Source organism: Podarcis melisellensis, assembly GCF_964234715.1.
Source record: "Podarcis melisellensis genome assembly, chromosome: W".
Lineage (NCBI taxonomy): Eukaryota > Metazoa > Chordata > Lepidosauria > Squamata > Lacertidae > Podarcis > Podarcis melisellensis.
In genome coordinates this window covers 3,882,308-3,902,842 of record NC_138535.1, presented here as the reverse complement: position 1 = coordinate 3,902,842, position 20,535 = coordinate 3,882,308, and the positions used below count along the sequence as shown (strand labels likewise).

Here is a 20,535-nt window from a genome sequence, read left to right as displayed (position 1 = left end):
ACACCGGTTTTGCGTCCGGGGGGAGCCTGCCGATCGGCACAGAAGCACGGTGTGAAGCTGCAATGAGCCATGAGAAAGAGACCTGCATTCCAGCCAGGAGTGGGGAGCTGCGAGTACTGTGATTTACGAGGCAATTAAAACCTCGGAAAGTGAGCGCTGCCACTGGAATTAGCGAGCTGCTTGTTGAAATTTATGACTGCTGACTGCTAGCTGCTGTTTGATGCTGCAAAGGCTTTTGGCTATAAAGTAAAAGCCGAGATGGATTCCAAGCACGGAATCGGAACGGTGTCCTGTCTGCTTCTGATGGGCAATAATTATTCAGGATGGTGTGTAAAAATGGAAGCGCTTTTGCTTCGACAAAGACTGTGGTTTGTTATAGATGACCCAATGCCACAGGTACCAACCAGACGGTGGTGTGATGCCAATAAACAGGTGAGGGCTGTGATCATGTTGCATGTATCAGATAACCAACTGATCCATATCCAGGGTTTGGTGACAGCACAGGCAGTCTGGCTTGCTCTAAGAGAAGCGCATATTCGCATCGCCGCAGGATCCGCCCTATTATATTTCCAGAGGCTTTCCAAGATGAAGCTGAGAACTGGGGGAGATTTGCAAAAACATCTTACACAGATGAAGTTTTGGTGTGACCAGTTGGAGCAGAGGGAGGTCCTGCTTCCGGAGTCCCTTTTCTGTTTTATGATAATCAACAGCATGGATACGTCATATGCGGTTGTTGCATCGCAGCTTGGAGCTCTGCCAGCTGCTGATTTAACAGTCCAGAGAGTCTGTTCAATGCTTCTGAATGAGTCTGACCTTCAAATGGCACTTGTAGCTGATGAGGGGGAGGCCGAAGCCTCAAAAGCACCCCTGTTGGCGGTGCAAGGTGCAGAGGGGGTTGTTGCTTTGAAAGCCCTGTTGTGTTTCAAGTGTAGGGAGAAAGGCCACCTGCAACGTGACTGCAGGAAGCGCCAGAAGCCCAAGGAAGCTACAAGGAGTGGAGGGGTCAGAGGCAAGAATTGTGCCAAGCCCAGCTCTACCCAGGCACTTGCTCTGATCATGCAATGCACCACCTCACCTACCCATAATGCTTTTGTGGTAGATACGGGGGCGACATTTCATCTCTGTAGTCAGAAAGGTTTGTTTGTTACCTTTAAGGAGCAGAATGACACCATCAAACAGGCAGATGGACATTGTCTGCGAAGTGAAGGTATTAGGAAAATATACCTTGAAAGCATCCAGACCTCAGTACAAAATGTACTATATGTTCCGGGACTGACTTATAATTTGCTCAGTGTTTCTCAGCTAACTGCACAAGATTTCTGTGTTTCTTTTGACAGGGAGAAGTGCATCATTGCAAAGGATGGAGATGATCTTCTGTTTGCCTACAATGAGGACGGGCTGTATTTACTTTCATTTGACAGTAATGAATGTAATGATGATGTTGATAATGATGTGACACGTGTGATGTGTAGAAACAAAGGTCACTGTGGCTCAAAAGGGCAGAAAGCCTAGTAAAATAGTCAAAAGAGCTTTTCAGCAGGTGCATGCTGATGTGATTGGTCCTCTATCACCCTCTAGAGGCAATGCCAAGTACTACCTGATTGTGGTTGATTCCTATTCTGAATATGCATGGATTTATATGTTAAAAAGGCAGAATCAGCTTCTAACAAAGTTCAAAGAATTTTGTGCATGGGTAAAATCTGTTCATGATGTGAAAATTTATTGTCTTTTCACAGATCAGAGACAGGATTTTGTTTCACAGGGATTTGGGAGTTTCCTGGCTGAACAAGGGGTGAAGCACAAAGTTGCTGGACTTCCGGTTGAGCCCAACCCCAGTGCGAACGGGGATTTTACCACTAGGAGAATCCTGGGCTTTCCGAAGGAAAAGGGGGTGCTACAGGGCGCAGTAGCTCCCCGAAAATAGTCTCTGGAGGAAGTCCAGGAGTTCTGGTTCCCGTTGATGCCGAAACGCTAACTGTCCGGCCGTCAGGTAGCTCCTATTCGGGGTGAAGAGAACGGCGGGCAGGGAAGCGGGCTGAAGGGAAGCCATTGCTGCCTTCGGAAAGCGAAGCCCCGAGTTCGCAGGGAAAGTGCTCAATTCTCAAACTACAAGAAATTCGGACCTAACTTTAATAAAAAAAGGATTGATTTGGTCTAAGGAAGGATTCGGAATTAAAAGCTAAAACAACGGAGGTCGGCTGTCTTCTGAAATCAGCTTAGACGCAGCACTGCAAGCAGAGCTGGAAACGGGAAGTGAGTTGCCGCTAGCGGCTTTGATCTCTTTCCTCCTTTTGAAACTTTTAAAAGTAACTCTTTCAGTAGCAGCAGTGGAAAATATACAAAGTTAAAAGAGGGGGGAAGAAGGTGGAAACTCTTAAGCCCTCGAAGATATAAAGTACTGAGTTAGAAGGAGTCTGTGAACAACCCAGGTCTGTTTTTTTGAAAACCACATTTTCCGAAGATCGTTAATAGAAATATGGGAGAGGTATAAAAACCTACTTGAAGCAAAAACTCCACACTGGTTGTCTCCGTTAGAGGTTATGACTGTTAAAAAAATTAATATGAGAAAGAATTGGATTACATATGGAAATTTGATTACAAAAGAAGGGGGAAATGGAAAATGAAACCTTATGAAGAAGTGAAAGAGTTTGTGTATGATTGATTGCATTATTTCCAAATAAATGAAATGTTTAAAAAAGATTTTAAAGAATATGGATATGCAGAGAAGGATTCTAAATTCCAAATAGAAATAATAAATAATGAATACAAAATCCTATCCAAAATGTATAAGATACTGTTGGAATGGCATACAAAGGATGAAGAAGTTAAATCAGTCATGATAAAATGAGCCAGAGATATTGGTCATAATATACAATTTAATGATTGGATAAAACTATGGGATGAAAGTATTAAATTTACTGCATGTACTGCATTAAAGGAAAATATTATAAAAATGATATATAGATGGTATATTACACCAGTAAAACTTGCAAAAATGTACAAAACATGTAAGAAGTGTTGGAAATGTAAAGAAAAAGATGGTACATTTTATCATATGTGGTGGGAATGTAAGAAAGTGAAAAGCTTCTGGGAGCTGATATATAATGAGTTGAAAAAAATGTTGAAATATACATTTGTCAAGAAACCAGAGGCTTTTCTCTTAGGAATTGTTGGTAATGAAATAAATAGAAAGGACCACAAGCTTTTCCAATATGCAGTAACAGCGGCAAGAATATTACTGGCCCAGAAATGGAAACAAGAACAAATACCAACGTTGGAGGAATGGAGAATGAAGCTGATGGACTATGCAGAACTTGATAAACTGACTGGGAAGATTAGATATCTACGAGATCAAAAGTTCATCGAGGACTGGAGAAAATTAGTTGAATACTGGGAATGTATAAGTGATAACGGAATAACGTTAGTGGCATTCAGAGAAGCTCTGTAACAGCATAAGAAATATTGTAAAAAAGCAAAATAGAAGAGGGGGCTAAGTATAAGGGCAATACCAAAATTTGGAAATGTGTATTTAAAGAAATTAGAATTTGGATGATTGGCAGAGAAGCCGAAGGAAGTCAAAAACCGAAAAGTTTAATAGAAACTGTAATGTGGTATGAATGCATGGAAAATTAATAAAATATAATATTTTTTTTAAAAAAAGAAGCACAAAGTTGCTACCCAGAAGTCTTCATGGAATGACGGTTTGTGTGTAAGGATAAACCAGGTGTTGCAACAGGACATGAAAGCGTTACTGCTTAGTGCAGGCTTGCCAAATGAGTTTTGGACTGAATTGCTGAATTGTTATATTTAAACTCATAACAGGAGATACTCCAAAGTTATGAAATGCACACCCTATGAGAAACTGTTCCAGAAGGTACCTTATGTCAAACACCTTTGGATTTTCGTGTGGGTGGAGACACCACAGAGCAAGAAGCTCAGCAAATGTGGTGCACACAGTATATTTCTGGGTTACAAAAAAGGCCAGTACAGAGTATTGATGTCTGACACCAACATAGTTCTTCTCACTAGGGATGTTGAGTACACTGCAAAATGGAAGGAATCGGCAGACCACGATTTGTAATATTCTTTTTGTTCCAGGTTTGGTGGACAACTTGCTGAGCATTTCTCAGCTCACAGTGCAAGAGTTGAACATTTCCTTCAGAAGGAAGAACAGGAAGAACAGAAGAGATCTTCTATATGCTGACTGTGTGAATGGCTTATTCTTATTATCCTATGATGATGTTGATACTGATGTTGATATGCGAAGTAATGAGATGTGCTGTGCAATGTCTACTAACAAAATTTCCCATGCAAATTGTTTCCATGACCATCACAGGAGGCTCGGTCATCTAAATTTTCAGGCCATTGCCAAGATGCGTGATCTGGTAAAGGGGATGACCATTAAACTCTGCAGATTTCACATGAAATGTACGGTAAATCATGTGCAGAACACAAGGTCTAGGTTGCTCCAAAGGGTAAAATATCTGGCAGGGAAGCCAAAGAGCCCTACCAAATTGTGCACGCAGACCTTGTTGGTCCATTAAAGCCATCTTTAGGTAAAGCACAATATTTCATGGTATGGATAGATCAGTTTTCAAGATATATTTATGTTTTCTTGCTCAAGTAGAAGTCAGAAGCGTTTCCTAAGTTCAAAGAATTCTGCGCTTGGCTGCAGAATGCCCACAAGAGACAAGTGGGTTGTCTTTTCACTGACGGCAGAATTCTCTTCTCAGCAGTTTGAAGCTTTTCTAGCTGAGAAAGGAATCCAACAGAGCTCTGTGGCAAAATGTTCTCTGTGAAAGGGCAAATCAAATGCTCCAGCAGGGCATGAAATCTCTCGAGTGATGCTAATTTTCATATTGGGCTGAAGCTTTCAATTGTTTTACTTATGTGCATAACAGAAAAATTTCTTCACCAATAGGTTGCATACCTTATGAAAAGTTGTTTGGCAGGAAACCATTTGTTAAACAGTTGAGAATTTTTGGTTCTGACATGTGGGTTCACACACCTCAGAGCACCAAGCTGAGCAAACGTGGTATGCATGGAATATTTGTGGGATACGAAAAAGGTGCTTACAGAGTATTAATGTCTGACACGAAGACAGTGAGATTCACTAGGAGTGTTGAATATAATGCAAAGTGGGGAGACAATGTAGGAATTTTCCAATGTTATCCTGATACTAATAATGATGAGAAATCTGATGATGACACAGGTTCAGACACCAGTTCAGTGAGAGGTGGTAGTGCTGCTGATGACAGTGATGACACGGCAGACTACAAGAGTGCAAAGGACCATCCGAAGAGTCTGACACTGATTGGGGTCTGGAGCCACAGTTTACTATTGGCCGTGATTCTCCTAATAAAGAGGAGATTAGTCCTGAAGACTTGTGCATAATTCGCAGATCTGAAAGAGCCACAAAGGGCAGACCACCTAAAAGATTTGTTGATGAGTTTGAAAAGACAGCTACAACGGTTATAAATAACTCAGGGAAGATTCAAGAGCCTTCAAGCTTCCAAGAGGTCAAAGAGTTAACCTCGAAGGATGCTGAACCATGGTTAAATGCCATGCAGGCTGAGCTAAATTCCTTAGAGAGAAACAAAACATGGGAACTAGTTCCAATGGTACCAGGAATGAAGCTAATTGATAGCAAATGGGTCTTTAAGGCCAAGACAGACCAGAGTGGCAAGGTAGTGAGACATAAGGCCAGGTTGGTCGCAAGAGGATTTTCGCAGGTACTAGGTCAAGATTATCACGAGACCTACTCTCCCACCATGAAGTATGAGAGCATTAGGCTTATGCTCAAAATTGCTGCAAAGGAGAAACTAAACGTTTCTCATCATGATGTCAACACTGCATTTCTGTACGGGGACCTGGGTGAACAGATTTATATGCATTCACCTGATAGGTAAAGAAAGGATTGATTTGTGTTCTAAAGAAATCCTTGTATGGTCTCAAACAAAGTGCCCGGTGTTGGAATACTTAATTAACAGAGACGTTGTTTTCTCTAGACTTTCAAGGCAAAGCAGAGCCATGTTTGTTTACCAAAACAAACTGTATTGTGTATGCTTTGTTGATGATCTTTTCTTTTAGAAAGATCAGGCTTTGTACAAAATAACCCTAGCTCAACTGAAGGAGCATTTTGATATGAAAGATCTTGGCAATGTAACAAACTATCTTTCTCTGGAGGTAGAAAGAAACCAGGGAGGTGATATCTTGGTACACCAACCACAGAAAATTGCTAATGTATTGACCAAACTGAATTTGGTTGACGCAAACCCTGTAGATGCACCAATGGTGACAGGCATTGACCCTGACAAAGCATTTTCTGATGTTGCTCTGTACAGATGTATTCTAGGCAAGCTAAATTTTATTGCCCGGTGTTCGAGGCCTGATATAGATGTCAGCACTAATTTGCTGAGCAGACACACTAACAATCCTACGATTAAAGACTGGAAGGCACTGAAATGCATAGCACGCTATCTAAAGAGGTCTATGCACTACAGACTAAAATTTACCAACCAAAAATCTGGAGGTCTTGAGATTTTTGCAGATGCAAGTTCTGAAACTTGCATCAGGTGACATCACAGACAGCAAGAGCACTTCTGGAGTGTGCTACATGTATAACCAATGTATTTTTGAATGGTCATGTAAAAAGCAGACAACAGTAAGCTTAAATTCTTACAAGGTTGAATTGAATGCACTGTCATATGCACTTCTAGATTGTGAATGGTTATTACAGCTGTTTAAAGACCTAAGAGTGAATGTGAAATGTCCTATTTAAATGTATCAGGACAATAGAGCATGTTTGTCTTTACTCGCTACAGAGGGATGTAAGCAAAGAGCACTTACAATTAAGATTGCAACGTGCAAGGGAGTGTATTCAGAAAGGACTTATTCAAGTGTCCTACATGCTAGGAAATGAAATTCCAGCCGATCTGTTATCAAAAGTTGTTAACAGGGAAAAACTTCAGATTTATATACAGCGGTTGCAGTTAGGCTGAAACACTGCAGCTTCGGGTTACTTGAAATGGGGGAGGATGTTAGGATTTCACCCCTCCCTATGCTGCAGTTATAGGATTGTTGGATCACGTGTCTGTATGTAATGCATTTCAGCTGCTGATTGTTACAGCTATATAAGCAGAAAGGGAGATACACTGTTTGCTCCCTTCCTCCCACTGTTCTCTCACAGTGATGTTTTGTTTCAGCATTCTCTCCGAGGAAGAGAAAGAGGAACCATGTTTATTTTGTAGTGTTTGTACTGTTATGTTTGATTTCGTTACAATAAATAAGGATTAGATGTTACACCTCAAGGCTAACGTGTCTATTTTGGACTCTGCTGGTTGTGTGCTCATGTCCCAGGAGGGTATGGGTCGCATCAGCGTGACGGGAGACTGGAGTGATAAATCCTGGGCGACGCTGCATTGGGGGAAGGCACAAGGCCTTGGCGTTATCTCCCAACAAACGTAACTATTTTCGAAACTTATCCCATTGATGATGGCTCAGATGGGGAATCTGATAATGACAGTGACAGTGGGAGCACAGGTAGAAGTTCCACTGATGCAGCAGATTACCAGAATGCAATTACATCGCTCAGACCATCAGAACAGTCTGATCAAGAATTGGAGGAACCACTGTTCACTATGAGTCACTATTCTCTCAAAGAAGAGAAGCCCTATAAAGAAGACCTGTGCCTGATGCGCAAATCTGAAAGAGCTATGGGGGGAAAGCCCACTAGGTATGCTCGTGAGTTTGCTAACACAGCTGTTGCAAATATAGCTGTGGCTAGTAGCTCAGGACAGGTTTCAGAGCCTGAGGTCTTGCAAGGGGTACAGGGTTTGTCCTCAAAGGATGCGAAACCACACTCAAAGGCTGCAAGGGTCAACACTGTTTCTTCAGACAGGAACAGAGCTAAGGCTCTAGTCCCATGGAAGGAAGGTAACCAGAAGTGCAAAATGGTCAAACACAAGGCCAGTCCAGCTGCAGGGAGTTCCAAACATGGAACGGGTACTACAGGGGTATATTTTGTGTATGACAACAGTATGTTCACTTCACTTACTGCTGTGTTAGCCTATGCAGCATTGGTTACCTGAAATGGGGGAGAGTGTTAACATTTCACTCCACCGACGCTGCATTTGAGTTTGTTGTAAATCACATGCCTGTCTGAGAAGACTGTGGGAATGGAAGACAGCCTTATCTCTCTTTCATTGCATGTACTTTGGACTGTACTTTCACTTCTTCTGTTCTCTCGGCGCTGGAGAAGCCCAGCTGATGCAGCCTGGATGTTCTGTTTATGTCAACAAACAGTGTGCAACCATCCAGAAGAACAAAAGCCACATTATAAATGGCTTGTTCTTACTATGTTGTGATGTTAACATGGGGGATGGTGGGAAAGTTGGAGAGACAAGTGATGCTATGTCTGATAACCATCTTTTTCATGCAGGATGTGTGCATGGGTCTTCCAGATTGCTGGTGTCTGACACGAAGATGGTCAGGTGTACCAAAAGTGCTCAGGACAAAGCAAAGGAAGGAGGCGATATGGGTATCTTACAAAGGCACCCTATTGGTAATGGAGATTCTGATGTATGGATTCAGAGGCAACAGAGTGACACGCTCAGCAAACATAGTTTGCAAGGCCTTTCCCTGGATTCAGACAAAAGTTCTGCTAGGGACTGCGACAAGGTAAACCCAAGATGTGCAAAGGGACCAACAGATGGGTCTGACATGTGGGTGCAGACGTCACAAGGCAGGAAGCATAGATTCTTCCTCGGGTATGGTGGCTTGTAGAAAGTACTGAGACCTCATGCCAATATGATTTACTCACTAGGGATGTTGAGTGCAGTGAAAAATGGGGAGGAAATGTGTGTGTTTCCAAGGCAACCCCCTTGCTTCAGACTCAGATACTGAGTCTACTGCTGATGCTGAAAGTGAGGCGAGTTCCACTGATACAGTGAAAGACGTGCGCCTGGTGTACAGATCTGAGACAGCTACCACCAGGTATGCTCAGGAGTTTGCTAACACAGCTATTGCAGTTTTAGCTGTGGCTAGTGGCTCGACACAGGTCTTGGAATCCGAAGTCTTGAAAGGGATACAGGGTTTGTCCTCAAAGGACGGGAAACCACACCCAAAGGCTGTAAGGGTAGACACTGTTTCCTTGGAAAAGGAAGCTGAACCATGTCCAAAGGCCATGTGTGCCAACACCGATTCCTCAGAGAGGAACGGGGCTAGGGTTCGAGTCCCAACAAAGCCAGGTGTGAAACTTCTTGATAGTCAGGAAAACTATGACGCCAAGACTAGTCAGAAGTGCAAGATGGTAAGGCCCAAGGCCAATCCAGTTGCATGTAGTTCCAAGGGTGGAACGGATGGTACAGGGGTATACTGTGTGTATGACATCTGTATGGTTGTTGCAGTTACACTGATGACTACAACACTGCTCATTCATCGGGGGAGGATGTTAGGATTCTTGCTCCGTGTCTGCAGTCATGGGATTGTTGTCTATCACATGATGGTGTATGTTTTCATTCCACAGTATGGGAAGTGACGGAGACAGGATGTTTATGTTACTGTGTTCCGTGAAGTGGGACTATTGTTTTTTGTTCTTTTTCTTTTTGCTGTCTGATGAGAAAGAGGAAGTATTATATGTAAATAAAAGTAGATTAGCCAAAATGCTGTGATACTGAGTTCTGTTACGCAAAGTGCAAATACTCTGTAGGATCCCTAAGTGTGCTGATGCTTTTTGGTATCAGCCACTGTGATGTTTGGGCTGAAGAAAGCTTTTGAAGCTCCCGAACGACTGACCAGGAGGGAGAGAACATGCCAGTCAGGCATGTGTCTCTGCCAGTGTCCTACACATGAGTAGGACGATCCTAACAGTCTGTATATAGAGTGTAAATAAATAGTAGCTTAGATCTACAAAGTCCCACGCTTGTTGCTGTGTAACGCTAGAAGTATAGTGTGCATAAATCAAGCTGATTTATGTTGCTGGAGCACCCTGGAGAAGAAGGGAGATGCTTTTTTCAGTGCTGCACACATCGGAGGACGTTCGGAGTTTCAGGGGCTTGCAGGCGGCCCCAGGGCAAATTCCAGCAGTTGAATCCCAACACTAAGTAAAAGCAAAAACAAAAGAAGTGCCATGGTCGGATCACTTCCTGCGATCCTTCACTTTTCTGCGATCCATCACTTTTCCGCGACCCTTCCCCTCTGCAGGGAGGTGGGACCGATTCGGATGGTCCGCCCCCGCCACTTAATTGATCCAAATGTGTCAGGGGTCTGCCTTCAAGGGAGGGAGGAGAGAGAGGAACGTACAGACAGCCTCCTCCTTTGTTGAGCAGCTGCACCTTGTCAGTCTGGTGAAAGCGAACCTTTAGGAGAAACGGATGACGAGAGAAAGGGGGGGAGGATGCAAAGGCTCAGTCAGGCTGAGATGAGCCATGACACCGCTCCCAGGGAGTTGGAAGTGCCTCTTCCGTCGCATAGTTTTTGCCAGGGAACACGTAAGGAGAAGAGGCGGAGAGGGGGTTTTCCCAGGCTTTTATGCTGGAGGGCAAACAGGAAAAAGGCACTTCCGGAATCTGCTAGTGATTGAGGCAGGCATTGATTTTGGACCTCTGGACTGTACATAGTTTTGCACTCAATAAAACCTGTAAAAGACAGGTGGGAGTCCTGGTTGTTATCTTCGTGAGCAACCACACACACTCCTCACAAAATGGTTTCCAGAGAGTGGTAGGGAATGTTTTATCCCATGTTGATGGCCTTTCAGCGGATTCCCTGGTGGACTGCTGGAATGCAGAGTTAACCAGAGCTACAAACTGTCTGGCTCCAAAGCGCTCCAACTGAATGGAGCCCGGACAGCCCCGTGATGTTCTCCAGAGCTGAGGGCGATGAAACAATCACTGAGACAGCTAGAGAACCAGAACCAGTGAAGGGGGTGAATGTCTTGCGCGAGTGTCTGGAGGCGGTTGGAGGATGGATGGCGGCTAACAGATTGAGATTGAATCCTGACAAGACAGAAGTACTGTTTCAGGGGGGCAGGGGGTGGGTGGGGGACTGTCACCATCAGTGTTTCTGCTGGGTTTGCATCAACCAAATTCAGTGTGCTGATCCCGGGGGGAAGGTTACCGTTGGCGTAGTCAAAGTCCGGTCCTGGGTCACTAGCCTGGAAACAGTTCACAAGGAGCGGGGCGAGGTGCGAAGCAGGAAGCCGGGCGGGGACAGGAACACTGGAGGGTCAGGTCTGGGTCCGGGCAGGAACAGGTACTCAACAACGACGTTGCTCCCGCAACCTGGGACCGGGCTGACTGGCCTTTATCTTCTCTGAGGCCAGGGGCGGTCCCGGCCCCCAGGAGACCCGCCTCTCCTGGCCTTAAGGCGAGCACTCCTCCTGGGAGAAACCAGTTCCCTTCGCCTCTCTGCCCTGAGCCTCTGCAGTTCAGGAGAGGCTGAAGGGTTACTGGGCCCAGGGGGAGACTCACGTGTAGGCACTGAGTCCTCAACCACCTCTGGAGCCAGAGTGGATTCACCTGGTGCCTGCTCCTGAGGATCCGGCACAGGTGCAGGCGCTTCAGAATCAAGGCCCTGCCCCAGTTCAGCCGGCCCTGGAGGCGGGGACTCCTGTGCAGGCTGGGATTCCTCCGGTTCAGCCTCGGAATCGGATTCCCAGGCCATCACATTCAGCCTGGTTAATACACCAGCAATTTTCTGTGTTTGGTGTACCAGAAAATTACCTGCTTGGTCCTTCTCCACCTGCAGAGAAAGATAGTTGGATACCTCACCAAGATCCTTCATGTCAAAGTGCTCCTTCAGCTGAGCTAGGGTGCTTTGGTACAAAGCCTGATTCTTCCAAAACAAAAGAAGATCATCAAAAAAACATAAACAATACCGTTTGTTTTGCCCCTCCTCTTTGACAAACACACATGCCTTGGTGAAAACCTAGAGAAAGCAATGTCTCAGTGAGTTTTGTGTCACAACACCTGGCACTCTGCTTGAGGCCATATAGGGACTTCCATAGTTTACAGACCATTCCCTTCTGTACCTGCACTCCATCAGGTAGAAGCATATACAGCTCCTCCCCCAAAATCCCGTCCAAAACAAGCTGTGTTCACATCGTGATGAGAAATGTGCAGTTTCTCCTCTGCAACAATCTTGAGCATTAGTCTAATGTTCTCATACTTGACGGTGGGTGAGTAGGTCTCGTGGTATTCCTGTCCTGGTATCTGTGAAAAACCTCTGGCGACCAGTCTGGCTTTGTGCCTGACATCCTTGCCATTCTGGTCTGTCTTGGCCTTGAAGACCCATTTGCTGCCAACCAGCCTCATTCCTGGGACTGTTGGCACCAGCTCCCAGGTTTGGTTCCTATTCAAGTAATCAATTTCAGTCTTCATGGCATTAAGCCATGGTTCAGCATCTTTCGAGGTTAACTCCTGGACCTCTTTGAAGCTTGAAGGTTCCCACACCTTTTCTGAGCTACCAAGAACAGTAGTTGCTGTCTTAGCAAACTCATCAGCAAATCGCTTTGGAGGTTTGCCTTTTGTGGTCCTTTCAGATCTGCGTGCTAGACGCAAGTCTTCTGCACTCATCTCCTCCTTCTTAGGAGAAAAGTGGCCAATGGTGAACAGGGGTTCTTCCAGTTCAATGTCAGACGCATCAGATGGTCTGACTGAGGCCTTTGCGCTCTTGTAGTCTGCTGTGTCATCACTGTCGCTGACACCAGCAGCAGCGCCGCCCACTGAACTAGAATCCAAACTCTGATCATCATCCTCAGCTTCCTCATCATCTTCATCCTCCTCTGAGTGACTCTGGAAAATTCCCACATTCCCCCCCCCACTTAGGATTGTATTCAACACTCTTTGTGAACCCAATGGACAGTCATGAATACCCTGTATGCACCTTTTTCGTACCCCATGAACAAACCATGTGCCCCACGCTTCCCAAGCTTGCTGCTCTGTAGGGTGCGGACCCACATGTCAGAACCAAAGATTCTCATGTGCTTGACATAAGGTTTCTTACCAAACACCTTCTCATAGGGAGCACAACCAATAGGCGATGACAGTCTCCTATTATACGTATAAACAAAAGTATTCAAAGACTCCGCCCAATATTTCTCAGGGAGATTGGCAGCATGCAACAAGGTTTTTAGGCCTTGCAGCAAAGTTTGGTTTGCCCACTCGCAAAGTCCATTCTCCCATGGAGATCTGGGACTTGAGAGGTCGTGCTGGAGTCCCTTCTCAGTCAGGAAAGCTTCAAACTGCTGAGAAGTGAATTCACCGCCTCAATCAGTAAACAAACAGCCAATGTGTTTACTGTGAGCATTCTCCAACCAAGCACAGAACGCCTTGAACCTAGGAAACACTTCTGACTTCTGCTGGAGCATAAACACATGAATGTACCTAGAAAAAGAATCAATTAAAACCATTAAGTACCTTGCTCCACCCAAAGAGGGAGCAAGTGGACCAACCAGGTCTGCGTGGACTAGCTGGTAGGGTTTGGAAGCCTGTCTACTAAACACCTTGCCTTTTGGAGCAACCTTCACCTTGTTCTCTGCACAAGATACACACTTCATGTGAAACTTACAGGGCTTGATGTTCAAACCCTGAACCAACCCAGGCATTTTGGCCAGTGCCTGCCAAGACATGTGACCAAATCTTCGGTGCACCTCGTGAATACATCCTGCATGAAGAACTTTGTTAGTTTGTGCAACACAACAAGATTCAACATTAGACACACCAACAGCTTTGTCATCATAAGTTATCAAGAACAAGCCATCAACAAACTTTGCATGCAAAATGTCCTCTTTACCCTTCCTGATGACACGGATGCCCTTCTTGAAAGAAATCTCAGTCTTGCTCAGTCAGCTGTGGGATGCTGAGCAAATTGTCTGCAGAATCTGGAACAAAAAGTACTTTGCTGCCAACGCCTTGGCTCCCCCTGGAGGCTGGAATCCTCTCCCACACTGCTCCCCCTGAAGCACACAAGCTGGTTCAGCTGCATTCCTCCTGCTCCTGCGCAGGAAGAGTTGCCAGCTGGCTCGCCACAGCGCGGCAGCTCACGTCTAAAGAATCCAGGATAAGGATTGCAAACAGAGATTCTGGCATGTTGAAACCTCTTTGAGTCAATTCCTGTCTGAGTTTCTGTAACTCTAGGACATGACTTCTGAGGTCCCCCCCCCCCCGGCTCCAAACACTTCTTGTGCAGCTTTTTGAAGTAAAGCAACACAGACCTAGCTTCTTGTTGGAGATGTGAGGCCTGAAGCCCCTCCCATATCTCATGCGAGCTGGTCTTGCCAGCCAGGGTAATTAACTCTTCTGGAGCTACTGAGAGCAGAATTACCCCCATGGCTCTTGAATCTTGTACAACCCATGCATCAATCAGAGGTGCTTGGGGGTCCTCAGAAACAGTGTGCCACACACCAAGCCTTCTCAACTGGCCCTTGCAGTGCCTTGCCCAGGTCTGATAACTGTGGCCATTAAGCTTTGGGCATGGAACCCTATCTGAGGCTTGTCAAAGATCCATTCCTGCTCTTCACGCAAGCCTTGGAACTGGATACAATTTACAATCAGCCTTATCTTAAGCACGTCGTAAATCAGACACAGCGTGCTTCTCTCTCCGGCCTAATTGGTTCTTGGCACAGACTTCAAAAGCCTTCTAGCTGTGGCCGGGACAATCAGCTTCACATACTTCTGTCTCTGCTGGGAGCCATCAGCAGTCTTACTCTCCTGTAAGCGCCATGGATCTGGGCCCGAAACCCTTTTGTTGGGATACTGCCAGGAGTCGGGGGCATCAGGCAGGCATCAGACAGGCCCCCAGCTGGCTCCAGCCACCAGTTGGCAGCCAGTCTCCCTTGGAACAGCATCAAACAGTGACACAAGCCTCAGATACGTTTAGAGACCCATGCACGCTCTGTCAGCAGAGTGTGTAAATCACCTCACAGCAGAAGAGGCAGACAGAGAGATGTGCAAGCATAATGTACAGCATTTATTCAGCATAGTTCAGGAACAAAGGAAAACATGTCTGCATCCCTTCGTGTCCAGCAAAACAGCAAAGCAAAAGCTATATGCAAACGGAAGTTCCCAGCGAGGGCTGAAAGTAAACAGGCATGCGACACACAACAGCCTGTTCCTGAATGGGGTAACTGTGCCCCTGAAGGACCAGGTGCGCAGCCTGGGAGTCATTTTGGACTCACAGCTGTCCATGGAGGCACAGGTTAATTCTATGTCCAGGGCGGCTGTCTACCAGCTCCACCTTGTACGCAGGCTGAGACCCTACCTGCCTGCACACTGTCCCACCAGAGTTATACATGGTCTGGTTATCTCCTGCTTGGACTACTGCAATGCGCTCTATGTGGGACTACCTTTGAAGGTGACTTGGAAACTACAACTAATCCAGAATGCAGCAGCTAGACTGGTGACTGGAAGTGGCTGCCGAGACCATATAACACTGGTCCTGAAAGATGTACCTTGGCTCTCAGTATGTTTCCCAATACAATTCAAAGTGTTGGTGCTGACCTTTAAATCCCTAAACACCCTTGGCCCAGTATACCTGAAGGAGCGTCTCCACCCCCATCATGCAGCATGAACACAGAGAACCAGCACCGAGGGCCTTCTGGCAGTTCCCACTGCGAGAAGTGAAGTGACAGGGAACCAGACAGAGAGCCTTCTCAGTAGTGGCGCCCGCCCTGTGGAACGCCCTCCCATCAGATGTCAAGGAGATGAGTAACTATATTACCTTCAGTAGATATCTGAAGGCAGCCCTGTATAGGGAAGCTTTTTAAGGCTTAATGTTTTACTACGTCTTTATATACGCTGGAAGCTGCATATGGAAGGCAGGGTAAAAATAACTTTTATTATTATTATTATTATTATTATTATTATTATTATTATTACTACTACTACTACTACTACTACTGGAATGCCATTTGTTGTCCAGCCTTCTCAATATTCTCACAAGGACCAGCACATGCAGGGTGTTACCAACCTGCCCTACCTTGCTGAAGATTCGGTAAAGGAGCCCAAGGATAGTCTTAGATTTCCCAGTCCCAGGTGGCCCATGGATCAAGCAAACTTTGGGCAATGAAGGCAGCTTCATCACGAAGGTGTAAGCAGTTTCAATAGCTGTCCTTTGATCTTCATTAAGCTCCTTCATGTACGAAGACTGTGGGGCAAAGGAGAGGACAAAGGTGCATCTCTCACCAGAAGGGACCGTTCCGAGATTTCTGTGACCTAGTTCACACTAATACAATGCCAAACCATGGCTTAGTGTGAGCATGTGGGTTCGCAGAACAGGAGACTGTGATGGCTTTGCTTACAGTATTCTACTGCTGTGAGCTAGGTCTTGGTTTGGGCTACAGCAAGTTTTCCAAACTTAAGCCTGTGGTTTGCCTCACTTAAAGTTTGAACCACATGTCCAAGTCCAGAAGACACATGCAAGCCAAACCATGGTTTAGCTCACAGTAGCAGGACCTCAAGGCGAATCAAACTAGCCACCATCACCTCTTTGAGCACCTGCAAGTTTGCACTAAGCCATGGTTTGGTTTAGCATTTTGTGCAAACTGACCCTGCGTTATCTGCCCTCACTTCAGAGGTACAAAAGCCCCAAGGATTTGGAAGTCTCTCTTCAATGGACCTCTCATTTTGCAGAAAATTGCCACAGGAATATTATCACCATGTCATTCTCTCCTAAGGCCCAAGTTCAACTTTCAGGAGGAAGAGTGGGATATAAATTGAATAAATAAATGAAGAGGAAGGAGGAGACTGTGGAAGACTGCTGCTGATGTTCATCAGCTTTGTGCCAACCAGATGTTTTGGACTACCAGTCCCATCAGCCCTGGCCAGCACGGCCAATGGTTGGAGGTGATGGCAGTTGTAGCCCCAAACACCTGGGGAGTGTCAGGCTGAGGGAAGGTTGGCTTAAGACAGGTAATGTGCGCTCAAGCTTAATTTTGGCTATGGAAAGACAGGTGGGACTCAGTGAATTTCCCAAGCAGCTAAATTTCACATCCATGTGAGATACAGCCAAACAGGAGATGAAAAAGGTGTAGATGGAATTATGCACTGGGTAGTGGCAGGGGGACCTTTTCAGTCCAAGGGCCACATTCCTTCCAGAACATTTTGAGGGCCACATGGCAGGGAGAAAAGTGAGCAACGCAAACATGGTGGGTTTTACCTTTCTTCACATTCAAGACACCACTCTCCTCCCAAATTCAGGCAAGCAAGAGGCTTGATCAGAGCTCAAGGACACATCCCAACCAGGCAGATAACACCACCACCACTCAAGGAGGGTGCAAAGCAAGGCCAGTGAAGGCCAAGGCCTGGGTGTCTCTAATTCATTCTCGCATTGCTGGATCATGTGATCCTTATTTATATTCCACACTGCTGGAAGTGTGGGAACAGAAACTCAGACAAGAGAACTTCCGTTCTGTGTGTTTTTATTTTTCTGCTCTTTGTTCTCTGCTTTCGGACAGAGAAGACATGTGTGAGAGACACTGCTCACACCATTCATGTTTTGTTGTTTTGATTTGCTGTAAATCAATAAATTTCATGATGCCACACGCCTACACAGCCTCGCTTCTTGCAGAACTCTGCTAAGCATGCATACAGCTCCACTGGATGTATGTCGCAGTTCTCCTGCGTACAGAGGAATGTACGCACACTGGGGACAGTGTGTGTGGCCTAGGCAGACTTGCAAGTGCCAGTCAGAGAGGCCTTGTCTCACATCTAAAAGACCATGTTCCCAAGAGATGCAGATTTGTGACCACATGTTACGGGCAACACTTGAAAAGCGGTGGTGTGTGAACCATAATTCCGAAGGCTTCCCTGGAGATGACAAGAGAAAGCTTCCATCTGCTGCTAATCTTAACAGCTAACTGTCTCTCCTCCTATCCCCCGCCTCCACCTCCGGAAAGTTGGCTGCTGGAGTAGAAATATTCTCTTGCCTTTCTCTGGTCTTCTCTGCCCATCTCTGAAGGAGTTTCAGCTTAACACCTGGCTCATTGGCATACGATTTGTGTAATGGGTAGCAAAATATCTTATACCTCCCCAAGTCAGAACTGGGTTATATTGCCTTTTAAAACAAACACTTACAGAAGTCTCCAAGTCCACAGTTGAGCCTGTCAGACAGAAGTCAGAGTTTTGTGGGCTGATTAAGGCTTTGGCTAGAGGGCTTCGGTTCAGAAGAAGGAGGGCCTTGAACATTTGCTCCGTTGTCACCAAAGAACTGATCACCACACACCTGACATTCTTATCAACACCGGACAAATTTCCTTGTGTCTTGACAGACAGGAGACAGGCATCCTGCTCTTTCATCTCTGAGAGAGAGAGAGAGAGAGAGAGAGAGAGAGAGAGAGAGAGAGAGAGAGAGAGAGAGAGAGAGAGAGAGAGAGACAGGGGTACAATTCAGAAACCACAGTGTATGCATTCATTATCATCTAGCATTCAAATCATGATTTGAGAGCTTTTCTAGCATACATATTAACAGACTGTACATTGTTTAGAGTTCTTTGCCTGCTTCCATTTCCCAAAATCGTGGCTTGTAACCCCACTTGTAACAATGACTTCTGATCTCAATTCATGGCTTCTTGGCTTGCCAGTGGATGATAAACCAAGGTTTGTCAACTCAAAACTTCATGCCAAACTATAGTTAAGCTTTCTTAACCACAAAGCTTGGTGCAATACCTGGACTGAGCCAGAATTTCATGCTCAAATAGCAGAAATGGGTCCCCCATCCCAAATCAAATAACTTACTGACACCAAGGGTTGGCTAACATAATTGTTTTGTACACTTACTTATTAGGTTTTTTTTAAAAAAAAAACACCTACCAGTATAAAACCGAGTCACATAGCCCACATGGCGTAATGGACAGCTCTCTGCCTTGCCTTCTTTGCTATAGAAGTTTTGCTTTTCAGACAATATTAAGAACACCAAGTCACATTCCTTTGGGTGCAGCTGTTTCTCTAAATTGCTTCTTGAGATGTTAACTGGAGAAGTAATTTGAACACAGAACAAAAATATGCAAGCATTTAGCCACATACAGATACAACTACGTTGTTACCAAAAGCTCTTAATAAAACAGTAGGCATGTCGAGCACAAGTTGCTACAGCTGAACTTTGAATTCCAGATGTTTTTGGTTACCCAGTCGCACATTCTAATAAATATTCACTCAATTTAGTTGTATGAGCTTTTTCATTGGTGAGACCTGCTGAGGTCCATTTTGGAGAGAGAAAGCATTCTGGGTATTGAGATAAAGCAGGCACACCTTGCCTCAATCCTCGTTTTTTTCTTTTTAATCAAATAATATTGATTTTTATTCATTATTTATTTAATCATTTGCAGCACCTGGATATCAGTTTGTTTGTCACAGATATTGGTTTATTTTATTTCATAAAATTTATACACCGCTTGTTTGGTTTACCAAAAGATTAAAACAATAAAATAATTGGTAAAAAAATATTTAAAACATTTTTTTAAAATCAAATCGACGAGAAACTGAAAACAGGCTAAAATACACATCAACATTCTGTGTTGGGCAGAATAACGTATAATAGCCCTTGACTGCTCACCCCAACAGTCTAGTGTTAACACAAGCACTTCTGTTATCTACTACAACCACCATTAAAAACAGGACAGCATTTCTACTTCCCATTTGTTTATATGCAGTGAAATTCTCACTCACTTGTAAAATCTGCTTCATTTGTGTCTGCATTGAAGTTCAGCAAATTCAACTCAAAAGGCCTTTGCTCTTTTGATTTCTGGTTCTCTAGCCACTCCTGTGCCATCTGCAGGGAAATGGAAGCATAGGCTTAAGAGACTGCTCTTCCACCACATGTGGGCTGCTAAAACCATTGGGCAGGATTCCCTGCTCATAAATGGGGCCCAGAGAGTCTGTGGCTCACCACAGTTAACTTTATTGACTGATTTTCACAGAGAGCAAAAGGAGTTACAGTCTAAGGAAATAATAAAATCCCTGCTTGCAGCAGCCCAACAACTGGTGGCACAAAACTGGAGAAATTTAGCAAACTTGCAACTTTTCTTATGAGGACAAAAGGTATGGACAGTGATATTAATGAAGAAACTTACCAAATATATGAAAGCTCTATATTGAACATAAGACTCCAACCATTTTATGGACATATGATGTTCTGTTATTACTTTCCTGTTTGGGAATCCATCGAATTAGCAGCCTCCATCTACTCATGGACAATTGTGATGCAATGTATTTTGTTAAATGCACATGCACTTGCTCAGTGGGATTGGGAGGGAGGACTGTATTGCTTAAAAAAGTGTCTATTGATGTATTAGCATAATTTTGATGCATACATTTGTAAAACTAAATAAAAACATTCAACACCTGCCCCATCCAAAAAAACCCCAAATGGGACACTTTTAACCCCGCTCCCCCTTGCCAAAAAACCCTAGAGTCCACTACTACACTAGTGCAACAGTTAGGCTTACAAAAATCCCTTTTGCATGAACGAGACACACCTTTCAACGGCTGGTGTGGGGAATCTGTTTAGGGAAGTTTTTAATGTCTGATGTTTTATTGTATT

At 44.8% G+C, this 20,535-nt stretch overlaps 1 protein-coding gene across 2 annotated transcripts in view; it reads right to left on the bottom strand.

Annotated features, from left to right (window-relative positions):
* LOC309361309 (putative helicase senataxin) overlaps positions 1–20,535 on the bottom strand; it is a 267,706-nt gene that overhangs the window by 75,138 nt on the left and 172,033 nt on the right. For both annotated transcript variants that reach the window (XM_081896197.1, XM_081896196.1), the window contains exons 10-13: positions 19,662–19,764; positions 18,807–18,965; positions 18,072–18,295; positions 15,976–16,143 (exon numbers count right to left, since the gene is read on the bottom strand). In XM_081896197.1, the coding sequence (XP_081752323.1) occupies positions 15,976–16,143; positions 18,072–18,295; positions 18,807–18,965; positions 19,662–19,764 (654 nt within the window). The remainder of the gene's footprint in view (positions 1–15,975; positions 16,144–18,071; positions 18,296–18,806; positions 18,966–19,661; positions 19,765–20,535) is intronic.